Here is a 22,264-nt window from a genome sequence, read left to right as displayed (position 1 = left end):
AAGGAAAGAAGAGGATGAGTCTATTCTGCTATCAATGCAACTGCAGCTCCTATTGATGTCAGTGGGCACGGTCCCAGCATCAAAGGGAGGAGGGAAATGAATCAGGAAACTAGAAGACAGCCTGTATCATTAACAAGCACTGGGCTGGTGGATGCCTTCAGAATGACTTGTTTAGTGGTAAGCAGCCTTACAAACCAGGGAAAGTAACACAGCCCAATAAGAACACCCCCTTCCCCACAATCCAGGCACCTCTCTTGCAGAATATTTGGAAAGACCAATTCTAGATGTGTCAGCATTGATCAGTTATTACTGCTTCTCTCATTTCACCACCCCATCTCGTGCACAACGTCCCGGACCTGAGTGTTCAGCTAGAAACAAGAGTGATTTGTTTTGCTGATCCATTTCCATCATAAAACCCAACAGTAAGTGCCTGCCAGATCTCCTATGCTGGCTGGGCAGGGTTAAGCCTAGCCCCCCTGTCCCTCGTATGGGAGGGCTATTCTCCTTAGTTACCTCAACCAGCAACTCCTAGGACCCTTCCTTCCATAAGAGTGATGCTCACTATAGATCATAGTAATTAGAGACCGATCTGAACCCCAAACGCCATCAAACTCTGGATCCAATTCCCAACTTCACAGCTGGTCATGTATTTTTAATGGGCTGCCCACCATACTCATTGTGTTAACCCTGCCTCCTGTCCTCTCAGCTCAGGAAAATTCATATCCATCACATAGCTCAGGCCCATCTCCGGCAGAAATATAGCAAGTCATGAGCCTCCCACCTTTCTAGGAGAGCAACGGAACCAAGTTCTCTTTGCGTCAGCCACCCTCACACTTTTGGTAAAAGGCACAAATACAAAACAGCAGAAACTCAAACCATTGATCTTGATACATGCACATCTACACACTTGAAATATATCATCACATGCCATATACACGAGGCTTCTAAACTCTCATGCCACCTGAGCAACACTAAGATTTTGCCTTTGCTTTAAGTTAGTTCGGTTAGTAACAAAAAGCAACTTTAAAAAAAAAGAATATCTGATTTAAATATGTGGGGAGCAATAAACTTGATTTTTATGGTCTGTCTCCACATCAATATTATGCTTTTAAGAAACCACTGGAAGCAGAAAGATGCTGGATCAGTAGGCTGTAGTTTGCTGGTTGCTGTCCAAATCTGAAAACTCAGTTACATCAAAGAAAATGCATCCACTTCGGGATTGGCCTTCATCAAGTAACCCTTGACCTGACAACATGACTGAATGGGGTGGTGAATACACGAGCATTAGAACAGGCAGAAATGCCAACCATCTTTTGAATCAGATGCATTAGCCCACTGATCCTCAGATCCTAGTGGTTCAGGAGCCAAATTAGTGATCAACGTTCCCCAAAGGAGCCACAGTAGTATAAATTTATTGTTTCATTCTCTCTCTCTCTCTATATATATATAATATATATATACATATATACATATAGAGAGAGAGAGAGAGAGAGAGAGAGAGAGTAAATTATATAGTCATTTTGCTGTGTGAATTATATATAATTATTCTCACAACAAAATGACTGACCAAGTGTTCTACAATTGGTTAATAACATAGTAAAAGTATCCTGACTGGTTAATAACTTAGATCAGTTAATAATTAAATCACACAGTGTTTTAATATCATGTGCTGCAAAGTGCCACGGGAGACACATTAAAGATCCACTTGCAGCTTCTGAGCCCTAGTCTGAATATCGCTGCATTAGCCCATTGCTTTAGATTGGTTCTGAGTGGCACCTTTACCTATCAATTTCACCTCTTCACTTTTGGAGATTATGGATAAGGGTATATATATCAGGACAAGGCAGTTGTACCACATCTCATGCCATCTTTATTTTGCACCTTCATTCTAGTGCACATGCATGTACAATATTTGCTGAAGAGAAAGGCCCACGCAGAAGGAACAAGTAGCTCTGGGCAGGATACCCCTTTTCAAAAAGCAAGAAGGTATTTCACAGTAATGGTCTGAGGGTTTGATCCAAACCCCATTCAAGTCAATGGAAAAAAACTCCCATTGATTTCAGTGGATTTTGGATCAGACTCCGAAACACAATAGCTGCCAAGAGGGATTTTGAAATGCTCAGGAACTAGCTCCGAAGAAAACTGGAGTACTTTTACACATAAATATATCGAGGGTGATCTTAGAAGACCTGGACGGGTGGTAAGCAAGCTCCCCTTCTGAAAACGGAGTGGGGAAAAGGTGCTCTGCCCTCAACAGATAAACCAGCATTGGTGCTTGTACTGGCTGAAGGCAGCTGGCCCAACAGAGAAAAATCAGAGGCTATTGCAAGAGATTGTTGCTCTGGAATAAGCTGAAAATTATTCTAGAACAAGGTACTTTTTTCAGTAATAATTAATATGGAAAACTGGCTCTATCTGGTATGAAAAAGTCTGATTTAACAGCAATTGAGTAGTCAGGTCCCTGAGGAGTCCTGTGTTTGAGAACAAGCCTGAAGAAATAAAAGAGATAACAAAACAAAACGCAAATAAGAAACCCGAGCCCTGCTGTGTTGTGGGTTTCACCTGAGGCCCTCCAAATCTCAGGTGCTTTAGTCACAAGTGTTGATGTAACACTGACTGCACCAATATGTCTGATGTTAGGAACAGGCAAGCAGGTAAAGGGGCTGAGCTGGAAGAAAACAGGAGTCTTTCAACCTGTTTACGTTATCCCAGCCCCATTATATAAACAGAGTAAATCAGGAGACATACTGCAGTGCTCAAAAGAAGGAACCCCGACCCAGACCTGCACTCAGCTAATGCTGCTCCATTAACTGGCTGCTTCCACGTTTACAGCCAAAACAGTAAAACTGATGTTTATGTTTGCTGTGAGTATCAGCAATGTAACCCTGAGAGAATCTAGGAGGCTCTTGGACGGGGAAATGCAAGGCTGGAAAACCCTATTTGTATTTAAGCTCTTTGTTTATTCCATTCTGGGTTTAGAGGCATGCGCTCTCTCAGCTTCTGCTGTACTTGGCTGGAGAGGTTAATGGGCGAGATCCTTTCTTCCTCCTGACCACTCCTGAGATCTGGGAGTGCCACGCCTACTGTGCGTCAGACTGGCTCCAAGTGGAGGAGACCGAAGGGGAAAATCAAATGAATGGAAGTGCAGTTTGGGACCAACCTCACTGCTAGTCGTTAGCCTTGTTTGTAATAAAATGTTACCCTTCTATCGTGTCTCCCATCTGAGGATCCCAAAGAGCCGGGTGTGCTGGAACAATTTGTATAATTAGGGGTGCTGGGAGCCATTGAACTAAACTGTAAGACCTGTATATGATGGAAACCACTTCAAGCCAGCAGGTGTGGCAGCACCTCCGCCGCCCCACCCGCGTTCCAGCAGCTATGCAAAAAGCATCAGAAATATGAATGAAGAATCCCCCAGACACACCTCTGATGTGCGTCAGGATAACTACTTTACAGATGTGGAAACTGAGCCATTTTGTTCTGATTTCAGTTTTTCCTCCTGCTCATGTTAGGAAAAGGGGACACCCCACACCACAAGAAATGAAAAGTTATTTGCAGAAAACTGGTTTCACTCCCGAGCAACCTGCATTTCAGAAACATGATGAAGAGGGTGTCCGCGTTCCTCATTTCCAAATCGCTGTGCTGTGTAGCAAGGCACCCGATACATTAATGGTTCAAGAGGAATGTAAACAGAGTAACAGACTCTCATTGTTTGACAGCAATCAGCAGACATATTAGACTCCAGTAATCTTTAGTATGTATAAGACTGAAAAAAATGCATCTCTAGATAATGCCATGGTGGGATAAGTGGTTCACTTGCCTTTGACTGCTGATAATATTTTGCCCCCTTTTGTTGGTGCCGTCTCCTGTCTAGGGAGATGCAGAGACAAGGCCTAGAAAAAAAGAGGTAACTCCCCTATCAGAGTTTCAAGGTAAGGCTGTAATTCTAGCAGCTGTCCGCTTCTGAAATCAGAGAGTGAGCAAGCACCTACACGGTCTGGCAGGACCTGCTGGTATTTTTAAATATAAAGGCATCACCAATGCACAGAAAACTCCAGGAATTTAATACTTCAGCCAAACATTTGTCCAGGAAAGATTCTGTCATTGATCATTAACCCAAAGGCCTCTAAATGAGCAATGAAGCTCTACTTTATTCATTATGATGATGATGATGATTGTTGTTGTTTTGGCTCTATGGAAAAATCCAATACAACGTATTAGCAATGAAACCAATAGAGCTCCTCTAAGGGGTTACAGAAACGACGTTAAGCAACCTATAGATTTTAGACCCCAATTAAGCAATGCACTTAAGAGCTTGCCTAACATTAAGATTGTGAGTTATGAAAGCTGGCTTCAGTGATTGCTGAATTGGAGCCTTAACAGAGAATGAGATCCTCCCTACAGAAATTTTAAGGCAACCTACAGAATCTGTGAGGAATTATATCCTTGCTACAAATTGGGTTAAAAATTCTACAGAAGGTTATCATTCTGTATTAAGGGTTTTTCCCTACAGGATATCTGTAGGAAAGAGATAAGCACTTTTTAAGGTGTAAAGTTCCTTAGAGGGTATAGTTTAGATTATTTCATTGCAAAACAAGTCTGAGTGGAAATAACACCTGAACTATAATTGGCAGTGTCAAGGTTAGTTAACAGAGTCAATCTTTTTTTTTTTTTTATTACCCCGTGCAGCTGAGAATATTTTCAGTGCGAAACAAAGATTAAAGGAGATGTGTGTGAGCAATACAGCTAGATCCATCAATTCTCACCCCTTCTTTTAACCTACTCAGATAAGCCAACTCTTTCAGAAGTGACTAGTCATTGGAGGCATTTCAGTTTTTGGATGTTAAGCTGAGACACCATAAAGGGCCTGATTTTTAGAAAGGGGGGAGCACTCTGAAACCTAGCCATCTTTAAGGTATTTCAAACAGACCCCAAAATTGCTGGTTACCATTGAAAATCTTGCCCCAAATTTTCTAAATAGGGACATGCTATCATGAATAGCCACCAAAAGCATCCAGTTTGCATTGCTCCTTCCTATTTCTTCTTCTGTGGAAAAAATGCGCCAGCCAACAAAGTACAGCAGCTGTCCTGCCTGCCTCAGAGGAATCGGTGGGAGAAGAAAAGCCTGGGGACACACACCGAGGCTTTGCCACTTGACAAATAAGAACAAGACAAGAATTTGATCCTGATTGAGGCAAAAGTGCTGTTTAATTTTGCTGTTCGCAGGGCAATTGGGAAGTGTGTCCAGTGCGTTTAGCTAAGTCGGTCAGTGCACTGATTGCCCTGTGAGCACCAATAGGACCAGTTAGCAGTCGCAGCTCAAAGCGGGATGCTAGATGGCAACATTTTGGAAGAAATCATGAACCAGTCTTGCAGAATGTGTTTAGTTTCCAGTCTCTCTATTCTTCATTCATTCATCCAGGAAAATACTTCAGCGTGGTGCTTAAGTCCATCCCTATTTAGGGCAGCACTTACAGATTAGATTAAGTCCCTTCAGCACATGCTTAACTGCGCCCTCAAACAGGGATGCTTTCCTAAATTGGGGCCTAAGCGGTGAGGCGCTGAACAGCCACCTGCTGTATGTATTTGTCTTGCCTCAGTGCCATGTGTTTTAAATCAAATGCTGCATTGTGCCCTGCACACTCACTAGAGAACAAGAAAAGACTTATTTCTTCAGTTCTAACGTTTCCAAGATAAGAAACCATAATAACTTTCGCACTAGGCAGACAGGAGAACTTAGGAATTGTCACAACAGACCAGACCTGTGGAGGAGAGAATCTGACCCTTCATTTCCTCTTGCGGGACAAAAGTCACCAGGTTTTCATTTTCATTTGTTTGTTTTTTTAAATTTAATAAAAGTTCCCAAAAGAAATGGCAATTAAACCATATTAAAAACACTGTGAAGGCTGTTTTGAAAGCAAATAAAAAGTTTCCAAACATAATGCCCCAGTTCCTGATCTGCAAGATTATCCACCTGAGGGGAAACGGCTTCTGACTCTATAAGGGACTGATACATTAGGATGGAGCTCTGCCCCTCCATTTGATTGGAAGATGTGGGGGAAGCCGTTCTAATTTATGGTGCAAAAATCTAAGTGCAAAACCTTGCTCCTCCTACACTGTGCTATCACTGTGTTAACCTTCAGAAAGTTTCATGCTCCCCACACGTTAAAATTAAAAATGTAAATTTTTTTTGTGGTTGTCGTGTTTGTTTGTGTCTTGCTTTGCTTTTTGTGCAGCTCTACACTGCTGGCCCTGAGCAGAAGACACCTGCCCTGTGCTGGCCGCAGTGCGACTTACTTTCCGAATCGTGAATTGAGCTTGTTAGTGAGGAGCTGGTAGATGTGATGGTGCTCATGGAGGGGCTCATACCGTAACGGGGGTATGCTCCCGTCATGGCTGTGGTATGAGAGATCCATGCTGCAGGGTCAATCGGCCTCACTGGTTCAGCTGGAACAGCAAACAAAAAAGAAAGAAACCAGTCAGATTTCTGGAAGAATCCACCTCAGCGGGATTCAACGGATGGTGAGTGGGGGTAAGAGACAATTATTTGGACACTGTCACTATCTTGAGTCACTGTCATTCATGTGCACAGGGCTAAGATGATCACCAGTGTGGGGGACCAGAAGGAATTGTCTCCTTGGGTGTCCTATCAGGGACTTTTGCCTTCATCCAGGGCATTAAGCAGGGACTGTTGGGTTAGATTTGGAGGGGTACATCCAAGATGATCAGTTTCCTGTGATTGTAGCAGGAGTCTTCTCATATTATACTGTGAAACCTGACCCAGATCCAAAGCTAACTGAAGTCAAGACAGAAAGAACCCCTGCGCCCCCCACCCCCACTTAGAACTAGATATCCTGATCTGTTTGCAAAGGGGTGTGGGGGGAAAAAAACTTTCTAAGATGACAGGGTAGCTGGAAATGCCTTGACCCTTGAGGTCTTTGTGCCATGGATTTTGAAAACCTTGCAACTTGGCACTGTTACACTGGCTGCTCACTTACCCCTCGGGATAGTGAAATAACTCCTAGGTGTGGGGTCCCAGCACTTGGCCACCGTTAGGCTAATAGGTCTGAAAATAGAGGAAATAAATAGGGATGAGGCAGTTCTCTTTCCCTGTAGAACCGGGAGAACGATACTCTATCACAGTGAACTAATTTGTTCCTCCCCAGGGATGGTCAGATAGAACAATCACATTTTGAGAAGTCTTTGCCCTAGGATCCCCAAAGGGAATGAATCAGCAAGACAGCTACCAGTCTGTGTTGGTTTTAGCTGGTATACTAGCAGCCAGAGACTGACCTATTCCAAGTGGTTCAGATAGTCAGGATAAGCATCCAGTGAACTGTGCTTATTCAGACAGAACTGCTGAACTTTTTGAGCTTTGCCCAATACCAATATTTCGGGAGACGGGAGAAGACAGGGATCTGGTGACACACTCACCCAGGCTTGGAGACTATTTCCCGTAAAACCCGCACTGCGTCATCATTGCTCATGTTCTCAAAGTTGACCTCATTCACCTGGAACATGTCACAAAAGATAATGATGGTCAGAGGTTGTCACTGAAGGGAAAAGGATGTTTTACTTAGGCTAGTGTTAGCCTGTCCCATGCCAACGGCAATGAATAGGGCATTGTCAAGCACTATGAGCGAGGCCCCAACTTTAATTTGTCTTAACTTTATTTTAATTTGGTGGAGAAACTGAAGAGATTTTTCATTGCTGTAGAGTTGGTCAGCCATGCAGCAGGGGGGGCTCAAGTTAAATAGCAACAATTTAGAGACTTATGTAGTAGGTAGAACTTGTGCAAGCTAAAACTTCTTTGCACAAGGGTGAATTTCACTCATGGGTTCTGGAACAAGAGAAGCTAGTGGAAAGGCTGAGCGGAAGCCAGTAATATTTCAGCAAGTGGCATAATTTTGGGGGCATGGACCAACCTGTAGAAGCATGTCTCCTGGTTCAATTCGGCCGTCTGCTGCCACGGCTCCTCCTTTCATGATAGAGCCAATGTAAATGCCACCATCTCCTCGGTCATTGCTCTGTCCTACGATGCTGATCCCCAAGAAATTATACTTTTCTAGATAGGCAGAGGGGGAAGAAAAAGCAAGCGAGGTGATGGAAGGCCACTGAAAGCTGGCAGAGCATTACTCTATGGCCTTAAGAGAGACAGGTGTCTTCCAGATTTCTCACCACCACCACCACATTATCAACAGAAGCATTGTAGACATTCAGACCAAGAGGCTAAGCTGAGCTGGTTGTATGTATGTACCTGGCATATTCAGCCAAGCAGGGAGAGGTTCTTGATCTTGGATTATTTTTTCATACGACTTGTTGAAAATTTGCACATTTTAAAGAAAATAAGCAAGAGGAACTGTACTGAAAAGACCTGTCTGCACCTAGAAATAAAACACTTAACAGTATCAGGTCGTGTTTGTTTTTCCATACATCACTGGGGCAGCAGGAATTCAGGGCTGGTGAAAGGGGTTGGACTGACAAGTCTGAAAGCGTCTAGTTATCCAAACAATGCGGACAACATGGGTGGCAGCAACATAAGCCTCCATCACCAAGCTACCTTCCTCCTTACCCCACTTCTAGGAGTGAGAGGAGAATTCCATCTCCAATGACAACAGTCATGGCTTATCCTGTTGTATCTGCCATGAAGATAAAAAATCTGAGACAGTTATGGTGTGGGTTATGTTATATGGACACACATCCACTCTGAACTGGACTGAGACCCACCTGCTTCATTTGGCAGTCTGGACAGCTGCCAAAATTTATGCCCCTTGAAGTCAACAGGAATCTTTTCATTGACTTCTAAAGAACTTTGGATTAGGCCCTAATTTAAGCAGCTCAGCTATTGTATCATGCTAAGTCCTGACCTTAATAGTAAACAATGAACATTTACAGCACTGAACAAATAGAATTAAGAATAAAAAAAACAACGACGCTACGACATCAGCTTACCCATATTGAGCGTGACAGTGATGATATTCAGGGACATGGTTGAATCTGTAATACTGCTGAACGAGGATGACTGGAAAAATAAAATAGAAGCTTCATCAGAATCCCAGCTTTCAAATGGTTCAAAATCGAGCAATGAAAATAAACTAACTGGGAGGAAATCATTGGGAGCAACCAACGGATCAGATACGGACCTTTCTTCTGTATGGGAACCACCTGGGAACCCATCATGATTTCTTGAAATTGATTCCTTATTCATAATTCTTCAACAAATGTATTTCATCCAATGGTTGTTTGAAAGGGGCTCATAGCAATACTCAATATCAGGGATTCTCTATTTGAACGGTGCACGCGAAGTCCTGTGGTATAGTTTTGGACCAGATGACCTAAAGAAAGTACTCTTGTCGCATAGATGTGCATTTGCATGCGAGTCCTGGTATTCCCATGGATCAAATCTCCTTCCCAACCATCCGTGCAAATAAAACATGACCCCACAAAAGTTTGCAGAAAGGCAAACAGAAAACGGGACACACACGGCTAAATCGAAACACTATCAAGGTTCAACAAACATGTTTGCGAATAGCTCTTCTGTTAGCCCAGTTCTAGCAATAAGAGCTTAACATATTCTGTTTCTTTAAAGCCCCCGGGAATATTTTTTTTTATGAGAAGCAAACAAGTGCCCAATTAAATTATAATACATCCTCAGAGTCACTCCGGTGCAGCTGTTGCAGCAGTGTACCAGAATGGAATGAGACACAATCCTTGCAAGTTGCTGAGTTTTTCCTAAGAGCTGAGCATCCTCTGCTCCCCTTCAGGTCAATAGGAGAGGATGATGCAGGCCAAATACTCAGTACTGTAGTAACCTTGCCATTGTCCCTTCCTCTTACTGAAGGCAGTGTCCTGACTGAGGCTGTCCCATGGGAGCACATGGCAGAGAGAAGATGGGGCAAGAGGCAGGGTCACTCAGCATCAAAGGCAGAGGTCTGAAGAAAAACAACAAGCTGTGATAATACTTCAGGATTCCTAGGTTGAGGACCTGTTTCAAAGCCTATGGAGTGGACAGGAATCTTTCCACTAGCTTCAGTAGGTTGTTGGCCAGTCCCATAACCTCCTTCTAGCACACATTGTGCTCATCAGAAACATGACCCTCCCCGCCGGATGCTGCATGACCCACCCCAACCTTACCCTGTCAATCTGGCGCATCCTTTGTTTTCTCCTCCTGCGTTTATGCTTCCGTATGAGCCGGGACGAAGTACTTTGCTCTGTGGAGCTACTCAGCCTGGGGAGAATTCAAAGCACAATTCAGCTGCATAAAAGTGAGGCCATTTTCAACTCTCTACTCTGCCACAAACAGCCGATGCCTAAAGATCCAGGAGGGAGCAAGAAATGTAGGCCCCAGCAATTGGCTCACGCTGCACCTCCCTCCCTCCTTGAACTGCCGCTCACCCCAGTGTGTTCAATCTTGGTCTTTGCCTAGCAGCATGCACAGGGCAGTAGATTAACTGTGACAAGGAAGTTACAGGCTAAATTACAACATGGATTAATGAGAATAATTTACTATCTTCCTCCTCTCCGGGAGCAAGAGAGAATTCAGCCCCCAACTTGGGAACACAAATCCTTCTGATTTAACCATCCAAGGTCATGGATACCCAGCATTGCCTAGTACTTTGTGGCGGTCCTGACCCCATTATCCAATGAAGAAAAATGCACACAATAAAGACAGCTGTAGGCCAAGCAATTATTTTAATCTCTGCTCTGAAAGGCTCCAGCACAGAGAACCCTGGAGAATCACGTGATGCTACATTTTGAGAGCCCTGGGGGGAGAAAGAAAGATGCTTGTCAGCATGCTACTATTCCTCCATACAACTGGAATCCCATGTGACTAGGAACTTAAAGGGGGCCTCATAGCTAAGAGAATGAACTTTCTCAAAGTGTTATGGTTGTTCCGATGGCTCCTCAGTCTGTGGGATGGAGAAAGTTACGTTGCCACGGAGCGATTTATTTATTTTTGTTTCTATGATTTTTGAAGGCACTGTAATCGCTGAGCATCACATCCATTCATGCATTTTTCTTCAGAACTGCTCGGTGAGGTAGGGAAGTTGTATCATCCCCATTTTACAGATGAGGAACTGAGACCCGGAGAAATGAAATGACTTGTCCAAGGTCACACAAGCAATCTGTGGCAGAGTCAAGGACAGAACCCAGATCTCACAAATCCCAGTCTGGTGGGTAACCACAAGAACATCCTTCCTCTCTATTTGTTACTCTAAAAATGGTTAAGAGAGACAAAGACAATGCTATATCTTTAACCAGCACAACACAGCAGCTACAAGAGCAAATGGGCGGATGCAAGTCCCTGCTTCACATACCTGAGCAACAGGGACCCTGGACCTGTTTTTCCATGTCTACCTGGCTCTGATCTACAAGATTCTGGCCATGTTCAAAATGCTGGAAACTACAAGAGAGGACAAACCCTGGAAATCTCATGAAGCGGCCTGTTATCATGAGAATCCCCACACGCCGGCAGTATCCAACTCGTGTATACTCTGTGAGTGAATATTGGGGCCGGGAACCTCATGGAGCTGGAGGGTTTGTGAATCTCTCGATTTATTCTCTGAGTTCACAAAACTAATTCAAAGCTTGTCAACATCAAGCACATGCTTCCCCCCAGCCAGCAGGGCAGTTCAATTTGGAGTGGTAACAGCCTACATTTTCAAAAGCAACTAGTGATTTCAAGTGCCTCCATTACTGGCAAAGCCCACGCACCACTTAAATCCTACCTAAGCACTCCACGTATGGTACAGTATGGCTTCCAGGGTGCCTAGATCTTATTGGCTGCTCTGCATAGGGGTCAATTTCACATAATGTCCATTTTGCCACCAATATTTTTCCCGACTGGATTTTCACTCTTCTCCTCTTTCCTCCCAGAATCTCCCCTTAGTAGGGCATGAACCTAAGTGCGTTCAAGACTAAGCTGAATTCTCCAATCCACAACAATCAGGGGGGCTTGAAGTCCAGTGAAGTGAGTTTGCTTGAGTCCAATGAACCTGCCTGCTACTTGAAAAGAGACTCTGGGGAAACTTTCCTGCTTGGACGCAAGTCAAACAGCAAGATTCCTGGGAAGGCTGCCAAGTGAGAGGCAAGTGCCTTTCTTAGGCTGATAAGAGTAGGACTTCAGTGGGCAAACTAACCCTGTGCCGGGATTTCATTCCATGCTGTGAGCCCTGGGGAAGGGGTGAAGTCCAGCATGACTCATGGTGAAGCATGCACTAATCTTTCTGTTGACTTTCATGCAGCTGGGTTGGGCCATGAGAGAGAAAGAATGAAACACATGGCAAATTTTTATACTGTCATCTTTTTCTGATTATAACAGCTTTAAATAATTCCTGGCAGCTTTGCATCATGTAGTTGATTTTCAGCATCTGTAATGATCGACTGAAGAGTGCAGTAGTTTAGAAGGTGCTGCTCTAGACCAGTGTTTCTCAACCTTTTTTAACCAGGGACTGGCTTGCTGCCTCCCTGGACCATGTCAGGGAGATCTCAGGGACTCGTGCCTGTCCACGGGCCGGTCGTTGAGAAACGCCGCTCTAGACAACTCCTAAGAAGGGGGATTCTGGTTTGCAACGGACACACAGATCGCAGGTCACGTCCCAGGCAGCTCACCATATCATTTGTTTGGTATCACAGTGCCACGCCAAGCAAGCCACTGGCTGCTGTTTCCCATTGTAAACGGCGGGCTCTAGGTTAGAGATGTTGACAAAAAGCACATGCCACGCCATGCCTGAGATGTCCGATTAGGGAGGGACTCCTCCCAGTAGCAGAGAGCTCTTCCTTCACCTGGCAGACATAGGTGGTTTTGTCTGGACAGGAAATCACAGGACCAGCGGGCAGAAACATAAGACACCTTCAAGACCCCCTAGCCCAGTTTTGCCTTAAGAGTCTTGGCAGGGACCTAGTGTTGCTTCCAACATTTCTGACACAGAAGCATCTTCCAGCCCACTCTCTTCCTGTCAATAATCTCATCATCACCAGGCATTTCCAGTAAACAAGCCTCCTGAGCTGCCTATGTGACAGATTGTGCCAATTCCTCCCCTCCTGCTCTGAGGCACATCAACACGGTGCTGCTTAGAAACACAAAGAGCAATTATATCAGGGGTTCAGTCAGATTCTCTCTGGCAGGCTGGACTAAAAATATTTGTCTGCAGTAAATCTGGCTGGAAAATGCAGCTGCTCTCTGACTTTGAGCACTTAGAAGTGACATTTTAATCCCCCATCAAGTCAGGGACTCAGTGTTTCAAAGATAGCTTTGATATATACAAGGGTAAAATTAGCTAAGTTCCTAATTGCACTGAAACCAATTAAAGATGTCCTGATTGTAACTTGTAACAGTCCATTGCTAAAATACCAGCAAGATGGATACATCTTAGACACTGGTCTGATGCAAGGGATGGTCAGTACAGTTTGGCTAAAATATTCTCACCAATTTGTAGTGGGCTTAACTTTTCCTCCTATTTTCTCTGCTCCTTCTGCAATTCTGGGCTCTGGCCAGGGCTGGAAGTGTAACGAGTCACTAGCATGCTTTGCACTTGGGTCTTCCAGGTCACAAGCTAGACTTCTACCATTAAAGCTTAGCTGGTGGCTAGTAGCAGGCTGTTATTTTCTAGTGACCCAGCCACTAGGTGGCAGTCGCATCAGACATGTTGCTAGTGTTACAGAAATAGAGGTGCAAAAATACCACAAGAAAGTGAACAGAACAGAAGGAAGAAATAGCAGAAATCTGGAGAGAAAGCCTGTTTCCCATGAGACTTAGAGGTTCTACAGATTCAAAGAAGTCTGAGAACTAGCATCCAAACTCGGTCATTATTCAACCCAAACTGTCAGATCTTCTTAGAGGTTCTTCCACCAACCACCATCTTATACATCCTTTCTTACTGATTTCTTAAAGAATAAATGTACCTTACCCCTTCTGACTTGCTTACCTTTCATAATTATATCGAAGGAATTCTGAAGGCGAAGGGTAAATTATACCTTCTCAACGGAGACCATGTCAGAGCAGAGTGTGGTTATTAAAAGCATAAGAAACTGATTCTTACAAACTGAAGGGAAAGGGAGACAATCTGCTTAATGATTCAGAAAGATGGTTCTGTAACCCTCAGGAAATTCCAGACATTCACTCAAAGCACCCAGTTGGCTCTAAAGTGTTGCAGAGGTGGTATCTGATCTGGCCAGCACCCCCACCCATGTGTCCTACTCTCTATGCCAGAGGAGCTAGGCACTCAGTTATTATTTATTTGCATTATGGTAATGCCCAGGGCCCCACTGATTTAGGCACTCTCTAGACAAACAAAGACAACAGTCCTTGTCCCAAAGAACGTACACTATATGAGAGAGAGACTGTAGGGATGAGCCTAGATAGAGGGATTAGACAGAAAGAATAGGCAAACTGAGGAAAGATACTTGCATATGTGTGAGGGTGATGGCAGTCAGAACATTTTAGCATCACCTGCAGGCTGATTCCATTGTCAACTACACACTCAGCATCTTCAAAAGGATACACACCTTTACCCTCCCCATGTACCTCGGCAATCCTGGATCAAATGATACTAGTCTGCATAGGGAGACGTGGGCCTCATGTGGGAATCTAGGTTCCATTAGGATATGCACCTCTCCAAATGCTGAACACTGTCGATCTGTAAAAACGGAACTGGATATCCCAGAGAACAGACTTTCTTGAAAGATTTCTGGCACTTTTGTTTCCAGCTGGTATCAGACTAAGAGGGGTCATGTTCTTTTGGGTCTGCAGTATTTCCAGTTCTACTCTGCATCAGAAACCAGGATTGGGGTGCTGGGGAAAATCAGACCCATAAAAGATCTCAGTTCATATATGGTTCTAAAACACAGTCCATGATTTGGGGCAGTTTTAATGCGATCCAAATTGGCTCTCACTCTCTTTGTCTTTCAAAATTCAAGACCACATCTTCAGCCTTAAGACACACTTCCCTTGGCTTGCTTTCTGGCATCCTTCCATCACAGATGAAGGATGTTAAAATGGTACTTGCAAAATGTATGCAAAAGAAATGAAAGAGGAATTTATCCTGAAGAATGCTACAAATGTGTATGCATTTGATTCAATTAAATTCTTGATCCCTTTTTGTGGGAAGCTGGGCAAAGTTTTAAGCTGTCTTAACAACCTTGGGTGGAAGTAAAAGGAAAACAGTTAGTCTTGGCAAGACTCCTAGATGATGTGAAAGCATGTTTGTAAATATCAGGCTCCACGGTCTCTGAGATTTCTTTAAAAAAAATAATTAGGGAAAAATCAAAGGAATCAAACTTATTTCCTCTTGCATGTTGCCATAACATTTTAGCCATCTCTTAAGTTCTTCTTGCCAACTTTTTCAAACCTGTGTCCTCAAGAGAACTGCTACTTACTCCATATTTCATCAATAAAGAAAATATATATTACAATTACATAGTCATACTAATTTGCATTTCTGTAGCACTTTTCACGCCCAGTCTTTCACAAGTGCTTTACAAGAATTAATTATGTAATCCTTACAACATCCCTGGGAGATGGGTAGGAAACAAGTGGACAAAGAGAGTGACTTGCCCAGGGTCACCAGGTGTCAGAGCCATGCCAGGAATAGAACCCACGAGTCCCGACTCTATCTCCTGCTGCAACCACTGGCCAAAACTCCTTTTGCACTCCTCAAAACCGAAAGGCTATTAAAATGCTACCCAGAGGTTATAAAATGAGGATAATCAATGCAATCCGGTTTCTCCAAAGAGGAGGAAAGTGGGCGGGGGGTGGGAAGAAATGGTAATGATAGACATGGTTTGTGAAAAGGGCTTCAGAAAACGTTCTTTCATGCAATAGACTTCGGCACATCTGAAGTCAGTGCAGTTGGAATTCTCTCCATGCATGATTTTGACCACATTAGAGCTAAGAGTTCTTATTAATAATAATTATAGGCTGCTGTCAAAAACCTAGCTTCCTAACAGCCTTTCGTCTTCCAACTATTTACGGTCTTAGGGGGAAGGAAGAGAGACTTTAGAACAGTACCTCTTTATTGAATAGATTACTCCCCAGCACCTCTGTACTCAATATATCACCCATTATCTGCAAACACCACTAATTTTATGCTGTTTAATGACTTGTGTACTATACTCCATTATATCACATTGCTTTAAAGGCATTTTTTAAAGAAAACAAACAGTTTTTCGTATCTTTTTCCCACATCCCAGAAGAAAAACACCAGAATGAATCAGAAGGTCAAAGTCTGAAACTCTCTGAGCCATAAGAGAGAGTGAAATTGCTACTGTCTATAGAGAACCTGAGACAAAGATATGGCAGCACAGATGATACATGAATCTTGGTGTAACAGGATTCTGGTTAAGAAACCTAAAAGATGGTGTCGAATTGGGGAACTGTACTGCCTTGAGAGATCCACTCACTGAAATTAAGCCCCCCTCACTAAAACGCATTATGGCTTTCACAGGATTGGAAATTAACCAACTCTGCCACACCACTCCAAGTTAAAATCAAATACTCACAGAAGTACCACAGAAAGTTCACATCTTCCTTGTCGTTACCACCATAAAATCCTTTACATTTGGATTCTTCTCTCTGTGTTGTCCCCCTCACCTGCTCACTCCCCACTCTCAACTCGGCCTCCAATACTAGAGTTTATCAATGCCATTAAACAAACTTACCCCCTTTAGCCCTTTCCCCGGGCCCCCATCCCCAGCAGCTCTGGAGCATGTTTGGTTTTCTATCAGGCCATGTTTGCCGGTGAAGAAAATTCTCCCCCCACCAGCGGAATCTCTCATCCGCTTGTGAACATCGTCTTTGTTATAGAACAACATACCTTGGAGCATTCCATTACGCTGCTCTTCCTGACGCGCTAGCCTGGCAGCTGCTTTGTATGCCAAGAACTTCTGCCCTCGCCTGGAAAGGAAAGGGCCCTTGGCAGCAGCTTCTAAGAATCTCTCTCTCATCTTGGGTCAGATGCAGAAAGTTTTCTTTATTAAAATATAGGACAGGATTTAGCTGGGTCTAGCATGCTGTGCTTCAGTAGCCACCCTGACTGTGCTAATCCTGCCCCACTGCATATCTTGCTGCCATGGAAATAATTCATTTATTTACAAGAAACAAAATGAGCTGCAAGGCTCTCTTGGGAACTCTAAAGGTTTTAGGAAAGCTTAGAATGGACGCAGGTTAAAGGCAAAGGGCTGGATTCTGCAAATCATTTAGGCACAGAGAAAGCTGATGGACTTAATCATGTGTGTAAAATACTTGAGGATTGGTCCCTGCATTTCCCACATGTTGAGGATCCATGCCCACAGATCATATTTGCACAAGGAATTTCCATTTGCATGTGAAGTTATCAGTCTTGGCTGGGCGTTTTTCACCCAGACTGTGTCTGGCAAGCACATATTTTTCAGGTCAAAGCAAAAATCAGCCAAACTGTCAACAGGTGACCCAGTAGCCCAAAACGAGCATGCATGTGCCTGGACAAATAGGCATTCTGCATTCCGTATTACCCATCTGAAAACCTCGCCTTTTACATGTGTCAAATGGAGCTGAAATTAAGGGGGATTTTAGCAAATTAAAAATAACTGAGGCCCCAGTTCAGCAAGGCACTTAAGCATCTGACTAGCTGCAAGCCTGCAAACAATTCCTCTGAATTCGATGGGCTCTATTCATGTGCTTAAAATGAGGCATGTGTTTAAATACCTTGCTGAGTTGGGCTCCTCTTTTGTTTGCTTTTCACCTTAGAAACAACAGGAATATCAAGTTGTGTCTTTCGTGGTTTTACCAGAGGAGAGGAGACCTGGATTAGGCTTTTTCAGCTCAGCATCTCCAGAGGACGTCAGCACAGCTCTAGATACAGCATTTATAGCTACTTGCATTGGGAAACCAGGAGAGGGAACAAGAAGCTGGTCTTGCAAAAGCAATGGTGAGTTTTGTTTTAAATCTTGCAGCAATGGAGTGGTAAAATCATTAAAAATATATAGAATTAGAATACGAGCACCTTGTCATCCTATAAACCCTTTAAGGAAAGGCAAACATAACCAGAGACAAAGCGAGAGTGCTTTGATATGGAAGATCATTTTGAAAACATCAAGGAGTATTTCCCAACTACTCCCAGTGCCCTGGCTCCAGGAAAGATTAATTAAAATGCCAGTATAGATATTTGGCAAAACAGGCCTTCTTTGTAATACGATTATTTGGGATGAATTCCTCTACTGCTCATCGGGATCATGGAATATGTAATTCAGCATTAATTAATGTCTACTTACTTGGAAGATATTACATTACAATATTCACATCATTACTATGGAGTGTTTTGCAGCTAATAACAAGCCAAAAAAACCATCTAGTACTTGAGGTCTGCACGATGTTTGGATTTCAAAATGTAGCCATCCTTGCTCTGAGGACACAGAGCAGGATAGCTGTTAAAGGCATGGGATGTCCAGGAATTAGAGTTGTTCCTTAATTGGAACACTCACTCTCAGCTACAGGGCAATTTGGCTCTCGGTCCAAACTTTTCAACTGGGTCCCATCTCTAGTATCCAGAGATGAACAGTAAGGAGTAACCAGTAGGCCAGTGCTCAGATCAAAGTAAAGAGCAAATAAATCCCCCACGGATACATCCCCAGAGGTCCTCCATTTGGTTTCAAGAAGGGCTGTGGTGTATTCAGGCAGTGGAATATTTAGGCTTTGGCAGATCAGACCATCTTAGGAGGCTGTGCAGAGAAGGGAATTCTCCTCCTGCCCAGATAATCCCATTTAGTGGGGATGCATGGCTGGGAGTAATGTCCCAATTGGTCTCAAATGGGTTCCCTGGGAATTGCAGTGAAGCAGACTCCCTGATTAAGTGGCTCCCAATTAAACAGCTGGTCCTGTCTACCAATCGACTGAGGAGTCAATATAGAGCAGGCGCCATTTCAGACTCAACGTCCACTGTAGTTTCGCCCTATGATAAGAATGTGCCACAGCACTGAAGGAGAGGCAAATGCTGGGGTTTTAAAGGATACGATAAAACTTCTTGTTGCCCCCTTGACTTGGAAACTCTCCCGTCTCCTCCTTCAATTCCCCAACAACCTACGTAATCCAGAAAACCTTCCTACTTTGGGCCTCCCCACCCTCCCTCACTCGAATGGCTGTCTCATGACTGGTCTTTGTCTTCCACTGCAAACCCACGGGGGGTAGAGATGAGTCTTACTCCAGGTAAAGAGCCTGGTAAATTCACAGTGTTCAACAGGGGCTTTGCCATGAACCCAGAGCATGGGGCAGCTTGTTGGCAGGCTTCTCCAGGAGAAAATTGGAAACCAGATTGTGACTCAGTCAGTCTGGCCTCTGGGTCCCTCTCCTTGCTCTTAGCAGGGGATGTGATTTGCATCAGTCCTACACCTACTGCAGACCAGGTTTCTCCTCTGTACTGGCTCAGCTGCACTGACTGGCAGCACATGTGGGTAGGTGATATGGAGACCAGGCTCCATCTGCTCCCAAACCCTGCTTGCTGCCCACCTTTGCAGAAGCTGCCCCACAGAGGCTGCTTTTCCTCCCCCACACTCTATTCCAAGCTGCAAATGGTGATGGGGATAGTGTGTGTAAGGGACGCCTTACGCTCCCTTAGCCTGGTGCATAGCTAGGGTCACAGTCTGGCCCTATATGATTAAAAGCAACACAGTAAATCTATCCTAATTGCTCAGCGTCAGTTCCCCACACCGGCTCCCTACCTGCTTGTGTTATCGTCATCATCAGAGTCAATGAAGCTGCTGGACTCCAGCTCGCTGCTCATCATGGTGGAAGAGCTGTCGTAGCCGGGCGGGTGCTCGCGGTGCCTGTCCAGCTTGGGGTGCCCATTAAGCCTAGGGACTGTGGAGAGAACAGCAGGAAATCAGGCCTGAGGTGGAGACACGGTGGCAAACGACTGCAGTGGCATGAAGGTGCCAGGGACGGGAGCATGAGACTGACACTAAACAACCAATTCCCAACACCCTGGAAAAAGGGCCCATCTTGAAAACAGAACCACTTAGTGTTCGGATTTTAGTCAACAGCTGACAAATCCTTCCCCCATCAACCCCACTCTGGCTCATTCACAGACCAGGTTTAGAGTTCACAGGGAAAGTCATACAGGGGTTAGGGCAGATGGGCTGCAGGTCAGGACTGAGGTTCATCAGCCGAGCTCTGTGGGGAGCCCTGCGCTGAAAGAGCAGCAAGTGCTGAAAGTCAGGACTGAGGTTCGTTGGCAGAGCAGCATACAGCACAGGGGTGCCACAAACCGGGGGTTTGGTGCTTAAGCAGCAGGGAAAAACGTGCACTGCCCTGGTCTGAACAGTGCTACCAACTTCTCTCTCAGACACAAATCCGTACATTCCCCCACGTCCAGTCAGGTTCCACCCCCCTACACCCAGTCAGGTTCCCCATAACCTGGGCAGCACAACTACGTTGCAGCCTCATTGTCTTGGCCTTTCCATATGCATAAAATATATTGGCACATTTTCTTCTGCTAACACGGCTCTGAGTATGCAATCAGAGTGCAAGGAGTTTCCTGTACATCTCCCCTCCAAAAGCATACCCCATTTACCTGAATGCACCGGTGGCTCACCTCTGGCTACAGAGGCACTCAGGATATCCCTCCACAAAACAAACTTCCTCTCTCTGTTCTCCCACTCAGTCACCTGTCACTAAAAGATCCTTGACCTAAGAGTGATAAAATTTGCCAAGAAAGTTTTCATCCTAGACGCCAGAAAGGCTGTTTCTGATAAGGCACCCGGTCAAGAAATCAACAAATTGGACTTCAAAGCAGGAATGACTTTTTAAAACACGCTTTCTAACCCTTGGAATGCCTTCCCAGGTACAAGCAGATTATACAATGGAAAAGCTTCAGACCGAAAGAATGATAGTGACAGGAATATACAAACCAGAGGGCAATTATTATATGCAGGAAGAAACTTTCACAGCCTAAGACTTTGCATAAATTTTGAGGTAAGATTATTTGAAAAATTACAAGCAGCAGCATGGACTAGCAAATAGACACAGGACCAGGGGTTGAGAGAGCTGGTTTCTAGTCCCAGATCTGCCACCCTTGATCTTGCTGCCTCGGTTTACTCATCTGGGAAATGGGCATCTGACTACTTCCCTCCCTCCTTCCCAGGGGAATTAATTGTATAGCACTTTGAGATCTCCAGACAAAAGGTACTCGAGAATTACAAAGCACTATTATTCTCTGTAATTCAAGCTCTCCCGACTGTAAAGCTAGATAAGCAAAGTGCTGAGACAGTAACTGAGCCGATCCTTCTGGTGCATAATTTCCAAATCCCATTCCATCACTACCTTGGCCCAGTTTACGTAAATTTAGCAGTGGAGAAAGGGGCTATGTTGGCAGTTCCTGAAGACCCAAGTTGTCTTTGTATTGCCAGAGCGGGTGCAACCTGAAAGCAGCATGGTCAGTTCCCCGCCTCCTGACCGATGTGACTCAATCTTGATTTCAGGGAACCATGCCTAGAAGCATCCCTCCTAGCTAGCCAATGGTGCACGAGGGGATGCCATGGTCTATCCACGCCCTGATGCTCTACTAGGATTGTGAACTAGTTCTAATAATGGGTTTTGAGACTGGAATCTTGTCCTCTCAGAACTACGTTGAGACCACCAAGGATGGTCCTGTGTTTAACACCTCGGGTGGGAGATCAGTGTTTAGTTCCAGGCACTGCCTCAGATTCTCCATGTGATCTTGGAACTATTGTCATTTAATCTCTCAGTGCTTCAACTCCCCATCTGTATCACTGGACAATGGTACTTTGTCTTGTCTATTTACACTGCAAGTTCTTCAGGGCAGGGACTTGTACAGCTCCCAGCACAGTGGGACCCTGGTCTTGGTTGGGACCTCTCGGCACTACTGGAATCCAAAGCAGTGGCTCTCAACCTTTCCAAACTATCGTACTCCTTTCAGGAGTCTGATTGGTCTCCTCACTTAAAAACTACTTGCTTATAAAATCAGACATAAAACCACAAAAGTGTCACAGCCACACTTACTGAAAAATTGCTCACTTTTTCATTTTTACCATATAATTATAAAAAAATCAATTGGAATACGTTATTCACATAGCTGAAGTTGTGTAACTTACATCGATCCCCCCTCTTCCCGTCATGTTGACCAGCCCTTAAATAGGCTGGAAACTAATAATTTATGTGTGTATTGCACCACAGATGATCAGGTAAAAAAATCCAGTGGGAATCTCCCCGAAAATAGCATTCTAGCTCTGTATTTCAAACCAAACTTAGGGACCAAGCAACGAAGCCTGTATA

At 44.3% G+C, this 22,264-nt stretch overlaps 2 protein-coding genes across 12 annotated transcripts in view; one reads left to right on the top strand and one right to left on the bottom strand.

Moving 5' to 3' along the window:
* The window catches only part of LOC116824607 (lysophosphatidic acid receptor 6-like), an 88,701-nt gene extending 67,468 nt beyond the window's left edge, over positions 1-21,233 (top strand). The window contains exon 3 of the transcript XR_012654791.1: positions 21,224-21,233. The gene's annotated coding sequence lies outside the window, so the exon portion shown is untranslated. The remainder of the gene's footprint in view (positions 1-21,223) is intronic.
* The window catches only part of DVL1 (dishevelled segment polarity protein 1), a 178,539-nt gene that overhangs the window by 12,724 nt on the left and 143,551 nt on the right, over positions 1-22,264 (bottom strand). For 9 of the 11 annotated variants that reach the window (XM_075060408.1, XM_075060411.1, XM_032780010.2 and 6 more), the window contains 7 exons: positions 19,693-19,831; positions 10,135-10,228; positions 8,953-9,022; positions 7,926-8,065; positions 7,435-7,511; positions 6,999-7,066; positions 6,298-6,447 (listed from right to left, as the gene is read on the bottom strand). In XM_075060408.1, the coding sequence (XP_074916509.1) occupies positions 6,298-6,447; positions 6,999-7,066; positions 7,435-7,511; positions 7,926-8,065; positions 8,953-9,022; positions 10,135-10,228; positions 19,693-19,831 (738 nt within the window). The remainder of the gene's footprint in view (positions 1-6,297; positions 6,448-6,998; positions 7,067-7,434; positions 7,512-7,925; positions 8,066-8,952; positions 9,023-10,134; positions 10,229-19,692; positions 19,832-22,264) is intronic. The other 2 variants (XM_075060409.1, XM_032780009.2) reach the window with 1 other exon arrangement.

This window comes from Chelonoidis abingdonii, chromosome 23 (assembly GCF_003597395.2).
Source record: "Chelonoidis abingdonii isolate Lonesome George chromosome 23, CheloAbing_2.0, whole genome shotgun sequence".
Lineage (NCBI taxonomy): Eukaryota > Metazoa > Chordata > Testudines > Testudinidae > Chelonoidis > Chelonoidis abingdonii.
This window is presented reverse-complemented; position numbering and strand designations above follow the sequence as displayed.